Source organism: Moschus berezovskii, chromosome 7, assembly GCF_049115385.1.
Source record: "Moschus berezovskii isolate FMDL1 chromosome 7, NW_MosBer_1.0, whole genome shotgun sequence".
Taxonomy (NCBI): Eukaryota; Metazoa; Chordata; class Mammalia; order Artiodactyla; family Moschidae; genus Moschus; species Moschus berezovskii.
In genome coordinates, this window is record NC_142466.1 from 113,829,271 (window position 1) to 113,852,434 (window position 23,164).

Sequence of the window (23,164 nt, forward strand, 5' to 3'; positions counted from 1 at the left end):
TAAGGACTGTAATAAAAGAGGAGCTGAAGAGAGGGCCCGTGGGGAAAGCCCGGAGCCGCTCTGGCTCGAGCCCCTGCAGAATTTGAGAGCAGGGGGGGAGGGCTGGGGCACAGAGGGTCAAGGGCAGGGGCGGGCGAGATGGGGACGCTAGGAAAGGGCTTTACAACCAGAGAGGCACATGCAGGGTCTAGACCCCAGTGTGGCCTCCCGCTAGCTGTGTGACCTTGAACAAGCCCACTAAACTTGATGCGCCCCAACATTTCAGTCTGCAAGATGGTAGTAACAATGCCTGCATGGCAGGGGTCTGTGAGAACTAAGTGATAATTTTAAAAATTAAGGAGCCGAGGCTGTGGTTTTTCCCACTGCTGGCCTCAATGAGCTGCAGGTTAGTGATTCTTCACCTTTGCTATCAGCCAACATTAGGGGCAGAACTTGTAATAATGCAGATCCCCGGAACTCCACACTAGGTGTTCAGATCTGGTAGGTCTGGGGCAGGACCAAGGAAACTGCCTTTTAAACAAACAAAAAAGGTAATTCTGATGGAGAAAAGAGATCTGGCTCCACATCTAGTAAAGCGCCAAAAGTAAACAGCAGAACTTAATAATACTAGGCAATTAAGAAAATTTCTAATGCATAGAGTGGTAAAGCAAGGGCTTTAGAATCAAGACACTTGGTTTCCAATTTTACATTGCTTATATTGGATGAAAAGCTTATCATCTGTGAATTTCAGCCTCTTCCCAGGTGATACAAACTACCCTACAGAATTCTTTTAACAATTAAGTAAAATAATGCACGGAAAGCTCCAAGCATAATCTCTGGCGTATACTAAGGGCTCGGTATTATTCCTGTACAAATTCATTTTCGCCTAACACTTGAAAGGAACTTGCAATAACCCCATAACTGTGGAAACCCAGGGGTGGAAACAAAGGCACAAAAAAATTTTCTACCTAATTCCAACCTCTCATTGTGTTTAATCAAGCAATTTACAGGGGGGCAAAAATAATTTGTGGTTTTAAATGCTTTGATACACGCAGGCGCTGCAATCATGATAAATCATCTCCAACATATGCCCAGCTCCTCGAAGTGACAGATGACAAACAAAAGCAGGACAAGGTCCTCCATCACAGGCGGAATCATTGAGTTAATGGAAGAATTATTGCCTCTGAAATCCACTCCAGTCCTATTGAGGGGAATGTTCCAATTTATCAAAGCCAAATGAACATTAATTGCAGCAGTCTGCTAAGTTTTCCAGCCGCTATGACCTTCATTGAATTTTAATCCAAAACAGATAAGATTTCCTTCCACACAAGAGGAAACAACACAATTAGCTCAAAATGACAGCTAGATTACGAAGCAGGCACACACACAGCGCACACACACACATTCACACTCCCACACACACCCCCTCCCCCCATGAAAATATTGATTCTGCTTGACTTAAGATTCAGCACCAAGAAGGCGGGCAGAGAAAAGGTAAACACAGACAATCACTCATCTGCGTAGACTCCCTTCCCTTCATTCAGGAGAGAAATTTTGGAGGCAGAAGACAAGATGGAGAAGGTGGCAGGCAGTAATGGAGACAGAATTTCTGTTAACTACTGTAATTAATGTTATGTCTCATCGGGGAGAGATTAGGAAAAAACAGAGATGGAAGGAAGAAAAAACAAGTATTATTTTGCTATTAAAGACGCCCTTGAGCTGGGGAACATTAGCAGCAGAAGTTTGAATTGGGTAATTGCTTGACGGTGCTGGTGGATCTGCAGGATGATTACCACAGTGAAGTGAAATACGGTTGTGCCGAACCTGTGTGTTTACGGCTCCCACAGCACGGAGTGAGGGGTCGTCTGCTGAGTTGAGACCACAGCTGGGGGAGGTTTAAGAGGTTTGGTGCAGTAGAGGGGATGGACACACACATACACTGCAACTCACAGTCAGAGATCTATCTGTAGATGGGAAGGCCAGCTGTCACTGACCTGCCACATGACTTTCACCGAGTCCCTCTTTGAGACCTACAGACTTAGTTTCTGTATTTTTTTCACTCTAAAATGAAGGAGTTGGACTAGAGGAGTTTTAAAAGAGATGTTTTTATCTGGGGGGGAGGGGAGAACCTGAGTCAGAAATATGTGATTTCATCACTTTGAAAGGTGTGTTACTTTCCTCCACAGTACAAGGTCAGTCCTGCCTTAACAATACACAGAGTCAGGTGTTAATTACATGATTATGGCTATGGGCCCCTAAAACGTACCTACCCATCCTCGCTTCTGTGAAAGAAGAAATGTTGGGTTCGCCAAAAAGTTAGTTTCGGTTCTTGTACCATCTTATGGAAAAACCGAAAAGAACTTTCTGGGCAACCCAATGTTACAGAGGAGAGTGATTACTTGGAATCAGAAATTTAAGTTTAATTCTGGGCTCAGGCACTGGCTGTGTGATTTTAGAAGGGAGCGGCCTTCACTGTCGAGACTTTAGTTTTATCACTGGTGAAACAGAAACCAGAACAGCAGCAGTGTTAATGAAACTGATGATACAACATCTGTGGAGAGTTTACACATGTGACCTCATTTAATGCCAGGAGGTAAAAACTACATCATCGTATTTTACAGAAGGGGAAACTGAGGCACGGGGAAAGTAACTTAGCCAGGGATACAGTGAGAGTTCAGTGCTAAGACCAGGATCTAACCCAGGCAGTCCTGTTCCAGATGCAATACTCGTTTATACTGAAATCATTACAGACCAGCTTCCAGGGGGCTCAGTGGTAACGAATCCACCTGCCAAGCAGGAGACATGGATTTGGTCCCCAGGTCAGGAAGATCCCCTGGAGAAGAAAATGGCAGCCCACCCCAGTGTTCTTGCCTGAGAAATCCCATGGACAGAAGAGGCGGATGAGCTTCATTCCATGGAATCTCAAAAGAGTTCCGACATAATTTAGGGACTGCTGCTGCTAAGTCGCTTCAGTCGTGTCCGACTCTGTGCGACCCCATAGACGGAAGCCCACCAGGCTCCCCCATCCCTGGGATTCTCCAGGCAAGAGTACTGGAGTGGGGTGCCATTGCCTTCTCTGGATTTAAGGACTAAACAACAACAAATTACAGACTCACGAGAAGTTGCAAAGTTAGTACAGAGAGTTCCTGTATAGTCTTTACTCAGCTCCCCCCTAAAGGTAACATTTCTCATAACAAAATACAGCTGGTCCTCTTTATCTGCAGGTTCTGCATCCATGGATTCAACCAATCCTCTGTTAAGTCAATCCATGGACGCAGAGCACCAACTTCACTACATCATTTTATCTAAAGAATTTGAGCATCCATGAATTTTGGCATCTGTGGGAGGGTCCTATAACCGGTCTCCATGGATACAGACAGCTGTAGAATAATCAAAATCTGGAAGCTAACAATGATCGCACCCCATCACTAAACTACACACTATATTTAGATTTCGCTAGGTTTTCCACCAATGTTTTCTTTGTGGCCTAGGGTCTAATCCAGGATCCTACATGGCATTATTTTTTAAAATTTGGTGTTTTTTTAATTTTTTGGCCGAGTCACATAGCGTGTGGAATCTTAGATCTTCAACAAGGGATTGAACTCGCACCCCGCTGCATTGGAAGCACTGAGCCTCAAACACTGGACTGGCAGGAAGTCCGAGTGTTACGATTATTCTTTTTGAGTCTCCCTAGTCTTCTCTTATTTACCACAATCCCTCGGTCTTCCTTGTCTTCCGTGATCTTAACACTTGTGAAGAACGCTGGTCAGCTCTTCTGTACCATGTCCCTCACTCTGCGTGCTCAGTCTTGTCTGACTCTTCGCAACTCCATGGACTGAAGCCCACCAGACTCCTCTGTTTCTGGAATCTTCCGGGCAAGAATACTAGGGCAGGTTGCCATTTCCTGCTCCCGGGGATCCTCCTGACCCAGGGACTGAACCCTCGTCTCTTGCATCTGCAATGGCAGGCAGATTCTTTACCATGAGCACCACCTCGGAAGCCCGTACTTGTGGTGCATGGGGTTAGATGCTCAGCAGCATGTGGGAATCTTCCCAGATCAGGGCACAACCCGAGTCTCCTGCATCGGCCGAGCCACCAAAGAAGTTCTTTCCTCGTGCTGAGAATTACGTTACGCCATTTTTGACAAGGAAGGCAGGGAAATGTCTCTGTACCCTTTTCAATCCATCCTAGCAGGGGATTCGGGTTGTTGATAGGTCTTATTCCTAGTGATGCTAACTTGGGTCACTTGGTTAAGGTGATGTAGTGGGTGGAAACCCACAGAGCTATATCTACATCCTAATGCTGAGAATCTGTGAGCGTGACCTTATTTTTACAGATGTAATTAAGTTAGGGATCTTGAAAGGAGGAGATCGTTCTGAATGATCCGGGTGAATCCTCAATCCACCGACACATGTCCTTATGAGAGACACAGGAGGCGGGACACAGAGGAGAAGGTGAGATGCAGATGAAAGAAGGAACCGGGGCTACGTTGCCACAAGCGGGGAATGCAAGGAGCCACCGTAACCCAGAAGAAGCGAGGACTGGATTACCCCCCAGAGCCCCGGAGAGCATGCAGCCGGGCTGTCACCTTGAGTTTGGACTTCCAGTCTCCAAAACTGTAAAAGCATAAGCTATCTGTTGTTTTAACCCCGCAGTGCTTGCTGATTTGTCACAGCAGCCCTAGGCAACTAATGCAACTGGTATCTGCCAGGTTATTCCACTGTGAAGTCACTAGTTTCTTTTTGTAATTAATACATATCCAGGAGGGGGGGTGTTAATTCTTTGAGACTGCAAATATCCTGCTGCTTCTTGAGGTTTCACCCATTAATTTTAGTATACATCGGTGGATCTTGTCGGCAGTAATTATTACAGTGGTGACGGTCTAATGGTGATTTTCTAGTTCCTTCTTTCCTTCTACATTTATTAATTAGAATCCCACTGTAAGAAAGAGCTATCTCTTCTATCCCATTTAGTTACTTAGTCAATTATTTATATCAGTATTTTGGAGTCGATATTTTTAACAACTCCTACTCAACTTGGTTCAAAGGATGCTTTCCAAGGCCAAACCCAATGGCCTGCCCAGGGGTCAGGGGTGCTGGCGGCAGCAGCCCTGGGAGGTGTGGTGTCCCCTTGGAGGAGGTCACCATTAGCCCCACCATAGAGCCTGCAGTCCTACCTAGAGACCGAAGACTCCAGGCCTGGGCCACCTGTGGCCAAACTACGCGGAGGGAGCACAACCCCACTCATCAGCAGAAAACTGGATTTAAGATTTGCTGAGCATGGCCCTGCCCGCCAGAGGAAGACCCAGTTTTCCCCACAGCCAGTCCTTCCCATCAGGAAGCTTGCACAAGCCTCTTATCTTCAGGCATCAGAGGGCAGACAGACTGAAAGCCACAATCACAGAAAACAAAACCAAAAATGATTACATGGACCACAGCCTTGTGTGACTCAGTGAAACTTGGGACCATGCCAAGCAGGACCACCCGAGATGAACGGTCCATGGTGCGGAGTTTTGACAAAATGTGGTCCAGTGGGGAAGGGAATGGCAGACCACTTCAGCGTTCTTGCCTTGAGGACCCTGTGAACGGTATGAAAATGGTGAATCTGGAAGGAATTTTTAGAAGGCTAAAGAAAAGGATCTTCTCAGAGCACTATTCTAAGACATCCCATGTGTATTTTATCATTTATTTCTCCCATGAGTTCCATGAATGAGCGATTCACAGCCTCCCTGGAAATTCAGGAGAAAGTAAGAATCAAAAAAATTCAACAATACGTCTAAGGTCAAACAGCAATACAGGAATGATTTGAATCCACACCTGTCTGTCTCCAAACACATGTTGCTTGCTTCCACTAGACCAAGCTGCCTTCTGAAGATGGGGAGAGGGAGGATTTAAGTGAAGAGAGAGGTATAAGGGCCCATGAACCAAAAGCTAAGCCCACCTTGATTTTTGCTGCGAATGGACTCAAGGCGTGCGGTGGGGGGAGTAAACAGTGGGAACAAGACACTGCATTTGCACACACACTCCATTCATTCATTCCCTGCCATGGCTGGGTCTTCACCGTGGCGCTGAGCCTTCTCTAGCTGCGGCGCTGGGCTTAGTGGCCCCAAGGCATGTGGGATCCCTGAACCAGGGATTGAACCCACATCCCCACGTTGAAAGGTGACTCCTAACCACTGGGCCACCAGGGAAGTCTGGCCCCAGGTTCTTGAAGGAAATGGGGACAAGAGGCTGGAAGAAAAAGCAAGAAGCAAGTAGCCAGTAGCCATGGACAGGGCATTCTCCTCGAGTTTTTCCGCCAGCCCATCTGGCCTGTCTCCACATTGCCTCTCTAAAGGATCTGGATCTTCCCCGTCCCTCATTTCCCGGGCATGGCCTTGCAACCCCACCCCGCTTCACCTCTGCTGCCTCTTCTCTGATCTGCTGGTCCAGGAGCCCCGCTCAGACCCTCCCTGTCTCTGCTGGCTGTTGCCCTTATCGTCAGACTCCCTCCTCAGCCTCCTCCTCACTCGGAGTGCCTCTAGTTCACCCCTTCAGTCCACCCCCCGTGGCTCTTTCTGGGGACGGGATTCCCCTTGGTCCTGCTCACGCTCCTAGTTCTCCTTCCCAGTTTCCCTCCTCCCCCGCCTCCGCGTTCACTGCTGAGCCCTTTTCTGTCTGTTCTGGAGGGTTGCCCTCTCTTTCTCTCCACCTCCTCGTTGCCCTCGGCTCCTTTTTCTGTTTCCCTTCTCTCCACTGCTGGTGGCTTCTACACATCTGGTACACAGTAGTCGCTCAATAAATGCTGGTGAATGTCTGTGTTATTTTTTTTTTTTTGCATCTGTGTATCTCTCCTCCACCTCTGTCTCACATTGTGTAGATCTTTTTTCTTACGCATATTCTTGTCCTGCATTTATTTTTGGCTCCAGGCCCCTTTCTGAGACGAATCTCAGGAATTCCACAACAACCCTCTTCACCTGGGCTTGACTGTCCGCGCAGACAAATGGAGTTAGGACGGATGGAGAATGTCCATTTTCTGGCCCCATTTTTCTCCATCTGTAAAACGAAGGTTGGGGTATCTTCCATTGCTGCTTGCCAATGTTCACACACCCGTTCTCCATATAGGACTGCACAGCCCTGCCACGGTCCTCAGGCCTGGCCACATGACGTGCTCTGGCCCACAGAATGTGAGAACACATATCGAAGCATTTGTTTCAAGAGCCAGAATAGATGTCTGCCCGCTCTCTCGTTCATTCCCTCCGCCCTGCAAACCAAACGTCTCAGGCTAGGGCTCCCCGTCAGCCATAGTTGCACAATGAGAGGACAGAAGATCTAAGCCACCACGACTGCAGCTGCTGACGTAGAATGTGCAAGAGAAACGGCACCGTTTGGTCAGGCACTAGATTCAGGATGATTTGTTTAAAGAAAAAGCAAGCAAACTCTGACATCTCAAGACCTGGATGCCACAAGGGCTAAGGTGTTCTCACCTCCGATACTCCAACCCAACTGTATAGTACTTACTATAGCTTTGAGGAAAAATCTAGCCAAGTGCTTTCAAGTGCATGATCTCAGTTCAATGTGACAATTTTATTTCCATTCTGCAAATGTCCAAACAAGAATTTCAGAGGTGAAGCTTTATCCAAATCTCTACAGCTGGTATGAGGCACAGTCTAAACTTGAAACCAGACATTCTGACGACAGCCTCTGCTCATACTGTTTCCCTGTTCTGCACCCCTACACGTTGTGGGAGACAAACTGTGTCTTCTTACTAAGCCATGTCTTATTCTCCTAACCTTCCCATAAGCCTAGCTAGAGATCCTGCAGGCTTTTGGTGAATCTTTGTTGTTGAGGCAAGTCATGGCCAAACTTTAAGGGTTATGTGATTTACATTTTTAAACAACAACCAATAAAAGTATTTGTGATTTTTAAAAGTTCAAGAAAAGTGTTTTCTGGGGAAAAATGTCATTCACGAGACACGGTACACATATAAAAATGTAATTGAGATGTTTGTACTTCCAAACTTCATCTTGTCTTGGCAACACATAGAAGCTTGAGGATCTCAACTTACACATGGGATAACAAGGCTGAGAAGAGAATGGGACCAGCAAAGGGCATGGAGTGGACAGCCAAGTCCCAGGCCAGGGTTCTTTGCGCTCTGTGTGTCACGTGACTTTCCTACTACTAGATTGTCCTGCCATCTTTTAAAAGATATTCCTCTTAGTCGAGATGTTTCCCCTTCTACTCTGTCTGCTCTCTGGAAGGCTTTGTGTTCTCCCATGCTGGTTGCCCTGGGCATCCTTCATTAATATATACAAGTGAAAGTCGCTCAGTCATGTCCAGCTCTTTGCGACCCCAAGGACTATAGAGTCCATAGAATTCTCCAGGCCAGAATACTGGAGTGGGTTGCCATGCCCTCCCCCAGGGCATCTTCCCAACCCAGGGTCGAACCCAGGTCTCCCACACTGCAGGTGGACTCTTTACCAGCTGAGCTACCGTGTAAATAACACAGCAATAATGCTTATTGTTATTAGTCGAATTGTGCCCCCCGCACCCCCCAAAAAAGATGTTGGACTCTAAATCCCCAGTACCTCAGAATGTGACCTTATATGGATATTGGATATTTACATACATAATCAAGTTACGATGATGTCATTAGGTCAACCTCAATCCAATATAACCTGTATCCTTATAAAAAGGAGAAAATTTGCTTAATTATGTAGAGTTGGTTCATGGTGCTTTTCAGGTCTACTAGATCCTTCTACTTCTCTGCATATTCAGTCTACTAATTTTTGAGAGTTTGATACAGAAATTCCAACTAAAAGATCTTAATTTATCTGCTTAAATAATTGTAATACACAGTGGAACTATATGTAACTTTGTTCTGTATTTTTCAAGTCTCCTATAAATATGTTATCATACTTTCATAATTTAAAAAATTAAAAAGGGGAAAAAAAAGAAGATATGGACATGGACACAGACTTCTACTATGGAGAATACCATGAAGAATAGAGTCATCCTGCCAGCAGCCCAGGTGCCTTGACCAAAAGTTAGGGGAGAGGTCTGGAGCAGATCCACCTTGTGGTCTGCCCACATCTTGATCTCAGAGCTCTATCCCCCAAGACAGTGAGGCAACACATTTCAGCTGTTTAAGTCACTCAGGCTACGATACATGATGAGAGCAGCCACGGGAAATACGCGCTTATAAGCAGCAGAGTCTGCACACGGATGACAAGCGGACTACACGTCAGGCTCTGGCACAGGTGCTTTACGCGCATCACCTCAGCTGATCCTCACGCAGCATCTTTGGGCAGGTACTTCCAGCCTCACCCCACTGTCGATGACTAAACAGAAGCAGCAGAGAGAAGGAACGTGCCCAAGTCCCACGGCCAGTAAGTCAGTGACAGTCCTTGGGGTCCCAGGTCTACAGTCCTTGCAGGGCAGCTACATTCTTTACCCCAAATTTTCTCAAAAGTGTAACAGGCGTAATGACACCCATTGAATTAGGATTATCATAGGATTAAATGAGTTAATCTGGCAATGACTATAACAATGAAGTGAAGTGAAAGTCACTCAGTCGTGTCCAACTTTTTGGGACCCCATGGACTATACAGTCCATTAAATTATCTAGGCCAGGATACTGGAGTGGATAGCCTTCCCCTTCTCCAGGGGATCTTCCCAACCCAGGGACTGAAGCCAGGTTCTCCTGAATTGTGGGTAAATTCTTTACCAGTTGAGCCACAAGGGATGCCCAAGAATACTGGAGTGGGTAGCCTATCCCTTCTCCAGCAGATCGCCCCGACACAGGAATCAAACTGGGGTCTCCTGCATTGCAGGTAGATTCTTTACCAACTGAGCTATCAGGGAAGCCTGGCTTTAATACTAACCAAGCATTATAAAAGTGCGTGTTAGCATTATGATAAAATCCTTTGCTGTCTTGATTATTTTCTCATAAATTTTCTAGTTAGTTATTGTTTCTCTTAACATATGATCCCCAAAAGTAAACACAATATTTCAAGTCTCATTTAGAACCTTCTAAAACTTAGTTGTTTAGGAAACTAGTTTTTCAGGAATACAACTTAAAGTGTAGGATCCAATTTTAACATTCTAATTGCAGAGTTGGCTTGTTCTGAGCCTATGGTTGATTTTGTTAAAGCCTTTTTTTTTTCCATTTTTCTAGCAGATAGGATTTTCACTGTTGGGTTTAGTGGGTGAGGAAAGCATCGCATGACTGAGTGAGTAAATCAGAGGACGAAGGAATGCCTCCTATGCTGAGTGAGCAGACACAACAGCTGGGAAATGATCAAAAGCCATTTTTCTCACCGAAAGCTTTAGAAAGTGTGACCCATATCACACAGATCCTCTAAGCAAAGCTACTGATCGAGGATGGTGATAACTTCTTAGATCTGTGTGGCAGTTTCTAATCCTCAAAGTATTTTCCTATGATTATTATTACATGGAATCATAGATCTTCCAAGTTTGAAGGAACTACAATAGTCTTCTAATTTAACCACTATTTCTCTCAAAATCCTGACAGATAGGGCTTCTAGCCTTTGCTTGCATACCCCCAGAGTCAAGGAACTCACTACCTATGACTCGGTCCCCTCCATTGCTGGAAAACTCAAACACTTTGAAACGCTGGTCCTCTGTAACCACACACCCACCCCGAACAGTGCCCACCAGTACAAATCTGTGGTATTTTCTGTGGGCTGGTCCCTTTGAAAGAAACATGTCCTCAAACATCTTCTCTTTTCACACATCAGATCAAACATTTCCTTCATCCCTTTGCTCAAAACATTTTGGCAACAATATTCATCACTGTGGTCTCTACAGCTAACACTTTAATATGAGCTATCACTTTGTGAGCACTCACTGAATCTCGGGCCCAGCACCATGCAGATTCATGCCAAGGGCAAAGATTCTTATTAATCTGTGCAGAAGAGTTGGGATTCCAGCACTGGTGCTCACTGGTGAGGTGAACTTCAGCAAGTTACAAAATCTCACTGACTCCAAGGTTTCTCATCTGTAAATGAGGGACAAGAGCAGTGCCTATCTAATAGAAAGTGAAAGCAAAAGCCACTCAGTCGTGTCCGACTCTTTGCAACCCCATGGAATTCTCCAGACCAGAATACTGGAGTCGGTAGCCTTTCCCTTCTCCAGGGGATCTTCCCAGCCCAGGGAGCGAACCCAGGTGTCCGTCATTGCAGGCGGATTCTTCACCAGCTGAGCCACCTCTTATAGAGGAGCCAGAACAATTCAATGGATGATGCATGTGTTACTACATTGTGCCTGACATCAAGCTTTAAAAGTTTGGTCCTTTACAAGCCCTCAGTGAGGGTAGCCATTAGTTTCATTATGCAGGACCTCTGCATGAATGACCTTATTCAGTACTTTGAAAAAAAAATCTAAGAATTAGAAAATATTACCCCAGTTTTACAGATGAGGAGTTTGATATGGCCAAGGCCATAAGGAGATAACTGTTTAACCTTGGTGTTGACACCCAAGGCATAACCGCTCTTAACATGTTCATAGATTCCAAATAAGGTGGGGGTCCATAATAAGCTTTGAAAGTTTGGTCCTTTACAAACCATAATATTTTATACTTTAAGTCAGCAACTAATGCAGAGAGAAGAGAAATGATGGTCTACAGATTAAGGGCAGAGGACCCACCTCTACAAATAAAATATTGGCTTTGCCATTTAACCTTGACCAGCTCACACGGGTAGCTATTGATAAGTATTAATAGCTCAGGATCCACATCTATGAAATAAACATAGTAACAGTGTCCACCTTAGGATATACTGTGAGGATTAAATAATGCATGTAAATCAAAATTTGGAACACTACCTGGCATGTTGTAAGTTCTCAATAAACGTCAGGTATTGTGAATATTTCCCTAGATCCAGTAGCAAGATAGCAGAAAAAACGAGACGAAATCCAACATCTCTTGCCCTACGTTAGAGTATTTCAAACATTGTTGCAGCAGGACTAGCAGTGACCACTATTACTGTGTTCCTACGATGTGCCAGATGGATGTTGGGTACTATTTATAATGTTTCTTATGCTCTTCTCATTCATCCTGTGAGATGGGTAGGATCAGTTGTCTTATAAAGAAACTGAGGCTCAAAGAGGAGAGGGGAGTCCGCAGAGTAAAACCGTCAGGAAGCAGGAAGCAAGAAAGATGGTGTCTTCCAAACCTCAGCTCTGTTCTCTGCATCCATCGTGCCCCCTGCACGACTGAGGCAGGCACCTGACGGCTCAGGGTAGCTGACGCTAAAGCCGCAGATTGTCATCCTCTGCCCAGGCGTCCACCGAGCACCTCCTTGTTGCCTGACCCTTGGGATATTAATAGTCAGATGATGCAACCTCCTGGGATAAAGCAGATGCTCAACAAGCCGGAAAGGGCACGCTGGTTCCACTCCAGCAGGCATGGATTGTCACAGGTTCCAGTGACTGAGCTGGAGCTGGTTGCTCTGCATGGGTGGGCAGGATATTTATGCTGAAGTAAGTGGATGAAAAACATTGACCTGGACCGCCAGATTTCTCGGAGATGTGACCAGATGGTTTGGTCTTCTCCCAAACCATCTCAGCTCTTCACTGGAGATAATGACAGTGCAGAGCTTGACAGAGGGAGAGTCACAGTGTCCCAAACAGCCCTGTGACATGAGTTTGGAGGCGTGGAAAATCCTGGCCCCAGCTGAGCTTTCTTATTAGCCAGCGGGAGACCTGGGTTCGATCTCTGGGTGGGGAAGATCCCCTGGAGAAGGAAATGGCAACCCACTCCAATATTCTTGCCTGGAGAATTCCACAGACGAGCTTGGTGGGCTACAGTCCATGGGGTCATAAAGAGTTGGACATGCCTAAGGAACTAACTTCTGCTTTTCACTTTCAGCCTTAGGCAAGTCAAAGGAACTCACTTAGTCTCAAATTTTTCATCTGTGAAATGGGAGGGCAGAACGCAGCCACCAGGAATGCCCTTTTTATTTATTTATTCTTCAGTCACTCACTCACTTATTTACTAAGCTGTGCTGGGTTTCAGCTGCAGCCCACGGGTCTTCCATCTTCCTTGGGGTATGTGGTAGCTTTCGTTCCAGCAGAAATCTTAGCTGGGGCATGGGGACTCTAATGCGAGCCCCCCTGCTGGAAGCAACAAGTCTTAACCACTTGACTATCAGGGAAGTCCCATGAATGCCATTTTAAATGTTTAGGATTTTTTAATTTTTTAAATTAAAAAAAAAAAACTCTTTTAAATTAAAAAGATGGGGAAGGTGGGAGTGGGGAGAAGCAAACACTGTTTTTTGTTTTTGCTGAATTATCTGTGGCCAGAATGGCAAGGACAGAATCTGAGCCACAGAGTCTGAGATGCCTGGGTGGGGGGTCCTAGCTTGTATCTGGACCTCAGTTTATCCATCTGCGAAATGAATGGGTATAATATATCAGCTTGCCTCCATAATAAAAGTGTGTGTGCATGTGCTAAGTTGCTTTAGTTGTGTCCGACTCTTTACAAAATGTGTGTGCCTGTGCTACAGTCCATGGGATTCTCCACTCAAGAATACTGGAGTGGGCTGCCATGCCCTCCTCCAGGGGATCTTCCCGACTCAGGGATCGAACCCAAGTCTCTTAGGTCTCCTGCATTGGCAGGCAGGTTCTTTACTGGTAGCGCCACCTGGTGAGCCCAGATAATAAAGTGCACCAAATAATAAAAGCTAATGCCCTTACATGCCAGGCTCCTCTGACACAAGTGCTCTGTTACACAGTATTAGCATAACCCTTATTTTTATAGATGACAAAACAGGGGGCAGAAGGGTTAAATACGTTGCCCAACATCACCCAGAGTGTTCCATGGCAGAGTGGAACTTTATACCCAGGCACTGGAGCTCAGGTACGAATACATGTCACCTCCCTCCAGATAGAGGGCAGGGGTCTCTGAGGACATCCCCGCCCTGAGAGGCTGACCTGCCATCAGTGGATGCCAAGGAGGCCACTGTGTTCCTGGATGTGACTCTGTCTGCTGAGGGGTAAGGTGAGGATGGGAAAGATCAAGATATTGGAGCCCTGAAGGGGGAAAGAACTGGTGGGACCACAGGGTGAAAGGCGTAGGCCACCCCAGCTAGCCAGCAGAGGAGGTCTGGAGAGCGCCAGCCTCTGCACAACCTACTCCACAAGATACATCCTGGATCACAGGTAAATTCAACAGACATTTTGGGTCTTGGTGAATTCTTTCCAAGCTAAACTCACTGAGCAGAAAAAAACAAAACAAAACTGAGGATCACTGACAGTCTTTGGGGAGAGGTCTGATTTCAGATCATTAACAATGGGTGTGGAAGCAGAGAAAGTCCACGCAGGACTAGTATTATCGTCGGTGTAACTCTGTCAAAGTCCCTGGGTTATGGGAGGACGTAGGTGAGTTAAATGCTACGATGAAACAGAAAATGCTTAATAAATGTGAATCCAAACCGAGTCTCACCCCCAGAGATTCAAGGGAGAGTCACACCCTGCCCAGTCAGTCTTCTTCACATCAGACGGCACCCCGGGCTGCACAAGGTACTCAGCAAGCACCCCGAGAAGTGCCTACAAACTTGCAAGCCGGAGTCAGCATGCAGGCACCCACTTGGCTTGGCATGTGGCTGCAACACTCGCTAAATATAAAAATGGGAAAAGTCTATCACACTCATTCCATGAATAACACAAAGGCCTTGATTTGTTCCTCCACGTGATGAGCATGCGTTAGGTCCAAATTTAACGTGGCTGTCTGGCTGGGGTATGTGCGTGCTTTTCCAAAAAGAGAAAACTTCCCAGCACTTACCCAGCCCTAATGAGAAGGTCTCATGCGCAGTAAGGGCTGAAGCGGGACCCGGGGCACAGAGCCAAAAGGCCGGGCCTGCTGCACTGCAGATTCTTGGCGAGTACTATTGACGATGGAACGAAGGCAGGAAGGAAGGGCCGGCTCATAGCCCCACTCTGCTGAGTGACCTCAGGCCAATCACTTCACTTCTCTGAGCCCTACCTGCCTCACACGTGGGCTGGGGGTAACGTGTCCTGCACGTGTGCATCTGTGCCAAAGGCAGAAAGGAGAAAATAGTGGAAGAGTGGCTTGAGGAGTGAAAAGCGCCGGACTGAGGTCAGCTGGAGCTAGTATCTGATCTTTTCTGGAGCCAATTAGACCCTGTAACATTCTTCACTTTGATTCTTTTTTTCAATTTACTGTACAAAGCCATTAGTTACAGCTTTTCAAATCCATCGTTAATGTGAGTCTACACACATCATAGACTCACCATTCCAGTGATTTCTGCCCTGGCATCCTTCTTTAAGGAGGCAGCCACCTCAGAGTTCCAGATCCTGGGGCCAACAGAGATGGGAGACCACTTCACTTCTCTGTGTCCATAACTTCATCTCTAACACGGAGGTGGCATGCCTGACTTCTTAGTGAGAATGTGATGAAATAATGCCCATGAATGCCCCCGGTGCAGGGTTTGACACATGGTCAGTAAACTCTTGCATTGAAAAAGGGAGTGTAGAGAATAGTTGAATTTTGATAGCCAGACCCAAGAGCAGCTCCAGCTCTTCCTAGCCATGTGACTCTGGGTAAGTTTATCTGCTCTCTCTCAGTATTCTAAAATGTGAGTGAGGGCAATGGGGCGGGCTGGAGGGGATGGTGTGTAATAGCCCTGGCTATGCAGAGTGCAGCTCCGGGGGCCACCATGCATGGTCTACACTGAAGAGGGTGTTGTGAGGGTTAAAACACATCAAGGGTGCTTGGGAAAGGGCAGCCCCACTCCCATTTTGTTTGCTCAGTCATTCTTGCAAAGGCCAGTTGCGCTGGAGCACTGAAGCTCAGCCCTCAGCCGAGCAGGCTGAACACGTGGCAGATGTTAAACAGCTATTCCCAGAGATGTCGGCCAAAAGGCCAAGGAGTTGGAGACCCTTTATTTTCTCCTCTGAAGCACAATTAGCTTGTCACAGCTGACAGATGATGGACGAGTATACATCAGTCCAAGTGACACCGCGGAATCCATCTGACCTTCTGTTTATCATTTTGACCTCTCGTACTTAGCCAGCTCCTTCCCTCCACCTGCTGGCAATCCCTTGCCTCCCACCATGGTCTCCCCACCTTGCCCTCCCCATCACCGCCCATCCCCCCCGACTCCCTGAAGCCCCCTCCTAGGTTCCCGCTCACTCACCATCACAGAAATGTGGAGAATATGCATCTGCTCCTCTACAATCTCCGAGGGCTCCTGGAGGGTGGGGGGGGTGGCCTGGGCCAGCTGCCCAGAGCTGCTCATGGACACGTGGAAGTACAGGGTTCCGTTCTCCAGCCACTGCTGCCGCCAATGGACCAGCGAGATATCCGCAGCTGTGCCTGACATTTCTGCAAGACAAGAGGCAAGGCGCTGGGTGAGCGGCGGGCCTGGCCTCGGCACTCCGGGCAGGAGAGGAGCCACACACATTCAGGAGCTCCAAAGGCATCTACCCTGTGCTGGATGCCTTTCCCAGCATAAAATCTATGAGCCAGAGTCACTCTGCTTTGCACCTGAAACTATCATAATATGGTTAATTGGCTATATACCAATATAAAGGGAAAAGTTAAAAAAAAACCAAAAACCCCATGAGCCAGAGATTGTCACTTCCATTTACAGGCAATTCAGTTTGTAGCTAGGTTATCCCAGAACAGCAGAGTGGCAGAAGCAGGATTTGAACCCAGGTCTGCCTGGTCCTCTTCAATAGTACCATGCATGATAGCGGAACTCATTCCACTCCAAAGGCGGAAACAAGCTAAGCAAGAGGTGAAGACGGTGTGTACGCCCTTCTGAGACCAAGGACCTGAACGGGAAGAGGGGGAGCTCAGAGTGTGAGTTCTTCAGAAGCTCAGCTGGAAATGCTCATGGCAGAAACGCAGAAGCTCAGAGCTGGGAAGGCCCAAAAGAACATCTGGCCCAGCTGAGGGGCTCAGGATCATCCTCTACGGGAAAGGAGCCTGGCGAGTGGATTGTTCTGAGCCATTTCTCCTGCTGCAGTCAGAGCAGCTTCATCCCCCTCCTCACGTTGTGTAGATTGTATTCTCAAGAAAGGAAGTACCAGCACAAAGGCTTCCATGGCTGAAAAATACTTGAAAACCCACTTCCCCACTCCAGTGATCTCATATAACCAATGGGAAGGTAGGACTTTCTAGTCAATTGTAAGGTCACCTAACTTGAACTTCCTAACTCTCGCCTCTATGCTGTTTTTCCCTCTGAAGATGCTTTAAAAATAAGAAATATCACTTTAGTAGCACTTCCACTCAGTGTAATTGTACCAACGTAGCTTCTTGTTAAGAAGGGCGAGGACATCCGGTACCAGAAGCGTTCATTGGAATCTACAATCCTTTCATCGTGCTGTCTACTACAGGGAGATGTCCCTGAAAGTATTTAGAAGGACAAGGCCAATCAGCATGTCCTGTGAATAGAGTGGAAGGGCGATGGGGTTCTTGGAGAATTACCAGATCTTTCTTCAAATCAGTTACTGTAAGGAAACAGAAGCAATTCTTCCATAGACAAGGAGCCTTAATAGTGTATGAAGCTTGGACCTCTGGACCACACTATGGAGCAGACCTAGAGACAGCTTTCCCCTAGTCCCCAGAGGCTTCCTATTCTCTCTCTCTCTCTCTCACACACACACGTGAGCTTGAGGAGGACTGATGAGGAAGACGTGTTAGACCTTCTTATCCAGCCAGCTCTCCCCAGGCCCACGGCAGCCCCCACCGTGTCTGCTCACACTGAACTAAAAGCAGTCACCTTGAAGCAATGAGACAATGATATCCGTTCGCCAAATGCCACTGATTTATTCCTGCATCGTCCACCTCCCCCCCATAGACTCCAGCTCCCTCAGGTTCACAATCAAAAGTCAGGGGAAGAGCATCTGCCACTTAATAAGTGCTATAAAAAGTTAGCTATTAATATTTATTATCATTATTATTATTAATAGGGACAGGATCTAATTCACCCTTCAGCTGCCTTAAAAAAAAAAAAGAAAAATACTTGAGACATTCTTGATTGCCTGCTTTTCCTCCCACTCCTCATCCAGCCCATCAGGAAATCTTTCAAAAGGCACCTGAAAGGCAACACTTCCCAGCTCCCCTACTGCACCACCTGAGCCAAGACACCCTCCTTTCTTGCCTGGCTTATGGCAAGGGCTTCTTTTTTAAAAAAAAAAAAAGTTTGCTTATTTATATATTTATTTTTGGCTGCACTGGGGCTGTGCTGCTGTGCGTGGGCTTTCTCCAGTTGCGGCAAGCTGGGTTCACTCTACAGGGTCCCTGCTGAAGCAGCTTCTGTTGCTGCAGACCACGGGCTCTAGAGCACACGCGCTTCAGTAGTCGTGGCACAAGGGCGCAGTTGCCCACAGCACGTGGGATCTTCGCGGACGAAGGGTCGACCTGGTGTCCCTGCACTGGCACACAGACACTCGACCACTGGACCAGTGGGGAGGTCCTGCAAGGGGCTCCTGACTTGACTCTCTTCTTCCACCCTGGCCTGTCTATTCTCAATCAGAGGCCAGAGGAATCCTGCCACAGCCTGAGTCAGCTCACATCACTTGTCCGCTCTAAACCAACAGCCTCCCACGTCATCCCAAAGCAAGGGCAAAGCGGCTGATACAGAGTGAGTTACTCGTCCAGGGGAAAACCTGCCTGGGGGTCCCTTGCTGCACTCAGAGTGGAGCAGAGCTGGAGATGGTCCCAGGAGTGCATCGGCTCCTAGAACTGAGAACCGAAGGACCCCAGAGCTCGCCCTGCGGCCCTGGGGAGCAGACTGGCGGCACAATGCCTCGTCTCCGAGGCAGGTCTCTCCCCAGCACCCCCTCTCCCCCACCGCCAGCCTCAGCACCCGCGGACTTGGCAGCAGCTCCTCTGGCCGCTGGCCAGCTGGGCCAGGGGACGTGAAGACACAATGGTGAGTGGCCTTGCTCGGTGCCTTGCTCATTTTTCCTCGGTGCATCACAGCCAGAACCAGATGTCCAGGGAACCCAGGGACTGGGGTTTGCCTCTGGAAATTGTTGTCTCTCATTAAGCAGCTCAAGAAAGAGGATCTGCGTGCCGTTGGCTGGGCGGGCACTTACTGCGCTCAGCGTCCCTAAAATGGCACCGGCAGAGAGCCCCGGGGGCAGCCACATCGGGCTGACACAGCCGGGTACAGGAGGAGGCAGAGGCAGGGTTGGGGGAGGCTTGCTGAAATCTGCGCCTCTTACTCCTGGGGCTCATCTGGCCCGTGCCTGAAAGCCCATCACTAAAGCAGCTTGCCATCCCCGTGCTCAGATTAGAACACAGAGGGTCACACGGGGTTGGGCACTTGCTGAAGGCCCCTGGTGAACTGCTGCCCAGCTGGACCCGGGACTGCCAGTCCACGCCAGCCTCTGCTGTGCCAGCAGTTCTGACAGCACCTGCCTGGTCCTTGGGAAAATTAGCCCAAGGGCCAAAGCTAGGTCGCGCTGTTTGTTGGCTACGGCGATGCGCGCACAGTCAGCGGACAGCAAACGCTAACTGATAACAACCGTGTGTGAAGCACAGTACATATTGAGTCACCGGGAATGGCTCCGGCCGCGCTTTTGCAAGAAAAACACTGCTGCTGGGCGGGGACGAGGGCGCGAGGCCTCGGAGGGAAACCGCCTCAGCGGAAGCAGGGGTCTGTCATTCGTTCTCGCGTTCATTTCTTCACGTGTGTCTTCGCTTAGTCACTCGACACACCTTCCCGAGGACCTACTGGATGGCAGGTGGCTTAGGAGCTTAGAATCTGGAGAGAAATGAGGCACAGGTTTGCCTCCAGGAAGCGCACAGTCCTCCAGCAGCCGGGATTCTAACGCTGCCTGGGCCACTGTCCACGCCTGTGCACATTCTCCTCCACCGTGACCCGGGAACCCGGCAGGGTCCTGGCCACCTCCCGCGTCATCCCCTCGGCGTGCTCGCCAGCCCTCGGGACTCACAACCTTCCTCTTGCAGTAGAGCACGTGTACTTCCTGTCAGGGCTCTCTGGAGCTCTCCACCCAAACCTCGGAAGCTGCCCCCTTTCCAGTCTTTGGTTCTCGGTCCAGTCAGCACCTACTCAGAGAGACCATGCTGCTCTTAGCTCTTTGCGACCCTGTGGACCAGACAGTCTGTGGGACTCTCCAAGCCAGAATACTGGAGTGAGTAGCCATTCCTTTCACCACAGGATCTTCCCAGCCCAGGGATTGAACCCACATCTCCCGCATTGCAGGTGGATTCTTTACCAGCTGAACTACCAGGGAAGCCCCTTACCTAAAGTACTCCTCTTCAAAACTGCAATTCGAAAACATCCATGCACCCCTATGTTCACAGCAGCACTATTCACAAAAGCCAAGACACGGAAGCAACATAAACGTCCATCCATAGACGAATGGATAAAGAAGATGTGGTGTATACATACACAACGGAATATGACTCGGCCATTCAAAGAAGAAAATAATGCCATGTGCAAAAATATGGATCAACCTAGAGATCATACTCAGTCAGACAAAGACAAATATATGGTATCACTTATATGTGGAATATAAAGAAAGGCACAAGTGAATTTTTTAATAGGATAGAAGGAGACCCACAGATATAGAAAACAAACTTATGGTTACCAAAGGGGGAAAGTGAAGGGACGGATAAGTCAGGAGTTTGGGGTTAACATACACACACCACAATATACAAAAAAAGTGAATAACAAGGATCTACTGTGTAGCACAGGGAACTAGACTCAGCAGTTTGTAATAACCTATCAGGGAAGAGAACCTGAAAATATGTGTGTAAAACTGAATCACTATGCTGGAGACCTGGAACTAACTCTACACTGTAAACCTACTATTCTTCAGTGTCTTAAAAAAGAGCATAAATTACTGTTCTCCATATTCATCCGCTCTCCACTACATCACCTCTACAAACACTTTCCACAGAACTTACCACCGTTAGAAATTTATCCCATGTGTTTTCTTGAACATGCATTTAACACTTGTCTCTCCAGGATGCCTGGAACCTTGTGTGTCTTATTCCTGTCATATTTTCAAGTACTTGAGCATATATAAGAGCTCAATAAAAATTAAGAGCTCAATTTAGATTGCGGATGATGAATATACATACACACACACTCATACACATATCCATAATAAGACCATGAAGGTAATGTTCAGTCTCACAAGGAAATTAAAAAGAAAGTAAAGGTCCATTGGGAACTTGATTGTGGGATGGGACTCTCCTAGCTTTGAGACCAAGAATGCCTTCAAACCGTAGTGACAGGAGCGTTGCAGAGGATGGGTATCTTGGTAGCTCTTGAAGGACAGGAAGAGGCAGAGAGATGGGCTGGGTGGCTGGTGTCTCAGGGCAGCGAAGCCAAATGCACAAGGAGGCGGGCAGCAGAATGTCAGGCTGGGAATGTGGTTCAGACAGAGTTCAGGGCATTGAATGTTTGGCAGCAGGGTATAGTTTTTTAGCATGCAGTAGGGAATCGGCAGAGCGGACTTGATGTGAGAGCTGGTCCTGGATCCATTAAAAACGGGTCAAAGAAACAGTAGCGTAACCAAGGCTCGTTCTTGAAATTCCCTGCTGATTGATTTTCCAATTGCATTTTCCCTCTCCTCTTCCCCTGCTCCCTCTATATAAACATTTCATTGAAGTCTTCAAGTCGTATTACAATCAAACTTAAAGCAAAAGGGGGACTAAACGCATTTGGTCGGGAACCAAGACGATTCCCATAAAGGCAGATTATGCTGACATGATGAATATAAAATGAAACAGCAGATATTAAAGTGGGAGAATGGCGCACCATGCCTTCCGGCGGTAGACTGACTCCAGTGTCTGCCTCCCTCCCACCCCAAGGAGCTTAGTTTTATATTGGAATCATAAAGAAACCCAGGGATTGCCTCTTCACCTTCCACTGTTCTCCCCACATGGGCTGCAACTCGTGAAATATTCAACAGGCTCAAATCCCCTCTACCACCCTCTAAAGCCAAGCAAGAGGATCAGCCTTCATCAGTGATTCTGGGAAGACTTCTATCCCATCTCAGCAGCCACAGATGCCTTTCAGCCTCCTGGAAAAGAAATAAAAAAATCCCGAAGGCGTGTTGTGGTTTTAATTGGCTTGTTCTTCCTAATCTATGGCACTCATTGTATTTTTATTTAATTCCTGAAGGTCATTATGAAAATAAGCAGCTCTTCTGATCACCAGCCATCTTGGTAACATCTCCCAAGTGGCTAACTAACCGGTCCTCCAGATTCCGCAGCACCAGCTGACCCTCCGACAGATTATTCGCAGAAGGCCAGAGAGCGCTTCTGATGAGTTTGCAAATGGTCTCTGCGTCGCCGGGGAGCGGGGTGGGGGGGGGCCAGACATTATGTGGGATGAACTCACCACCTAGGCAGAGGAGCTGGGGAAGGTAGGGACACTGGCTTCACACACCCCTGCCATTAGCTGTTCCAGCCTCCATGGGCCGTCACCTCTATGCAGTAAATCCTGCTGAGTGGGCTTGGGAAGCAGACCTCAAATACACACCCGTCACTGTCGTCTCTACAAGGTCAGTCTCTACATATTGCCAACCTTTATCATCTCTCCTGTGGACTGCTTCAAGTGGCTCTGGGCCGGTCAGGCTCTCATCAGAAAAGACACACAAGCTGATCGAGATGTGTTTAATAATGGGATCACTTACAAAGGCTTTGGAAGTGTCTTGGGTTTCCCTGGTGGCTCAGTCAGTAAAGAATCTGCCTATGAATGCAGGAGACCTGGGGTCTGATCCCTAGGTTGGGAAGATCTCCTGGAGAAGGGAAATGGCCACCCACTCCAGTATTCTTACCTGGAGAATTCCATGGACAGAGGAGCCTGGTGGGCTACAACAATCCAGGAGGTCACAGAGCCAGATACAACTTAGCAACTAACACCACACTAGTGTTCTCAGAGAAACAGAAGCAACAGAACATAAATAAACATGTAGAAAGAGACTTATTACGAAGGGCTGGCTCACAGGATGATGGAGGCTAAGAAGTCCCACAGTGCACCATATTCCAGCTGAAGACCCTGGAGAGCCAGTGGTATGGCTCCATTCGAAACCCAAAGGCTTGAGACCCAAGAGGAATGACGTCAGGGGCAGCAGAAGATGGGCGTCCTTCCCCCACCTTTTGGTTCTGTTCGGGCCCAATGGGACTAGATGAGGCCCACCTGCGCTCACAAAGGCTTTCTCCCTTACTTAGT

The 23,164-nt window shown here is 47.7% G+C and overlaps 1 protein-coding gene across 1 annotated transcript in view; it reads right to left on the reverse strand.

Moving 5' to 3' along the window:
- The window catches only part of ASTN2 (astrotactin 2), a 1,049,203-nt gene that overhangs the window by 886,625 nt on the left and 139,414 nt on the right, over positions 1–23,164 (reverse strand). The window contains exon 2 of the mRNA XM_055427750.2: positions 16,136–16,323. Within this exon, the coding sequence (XP_055283725.2) occupies positions 16,136–16,323 (188 nt within the window). The remainder of the gene's footprint in view (positions 1–16,135; positions 16,324–23,164) is intronic.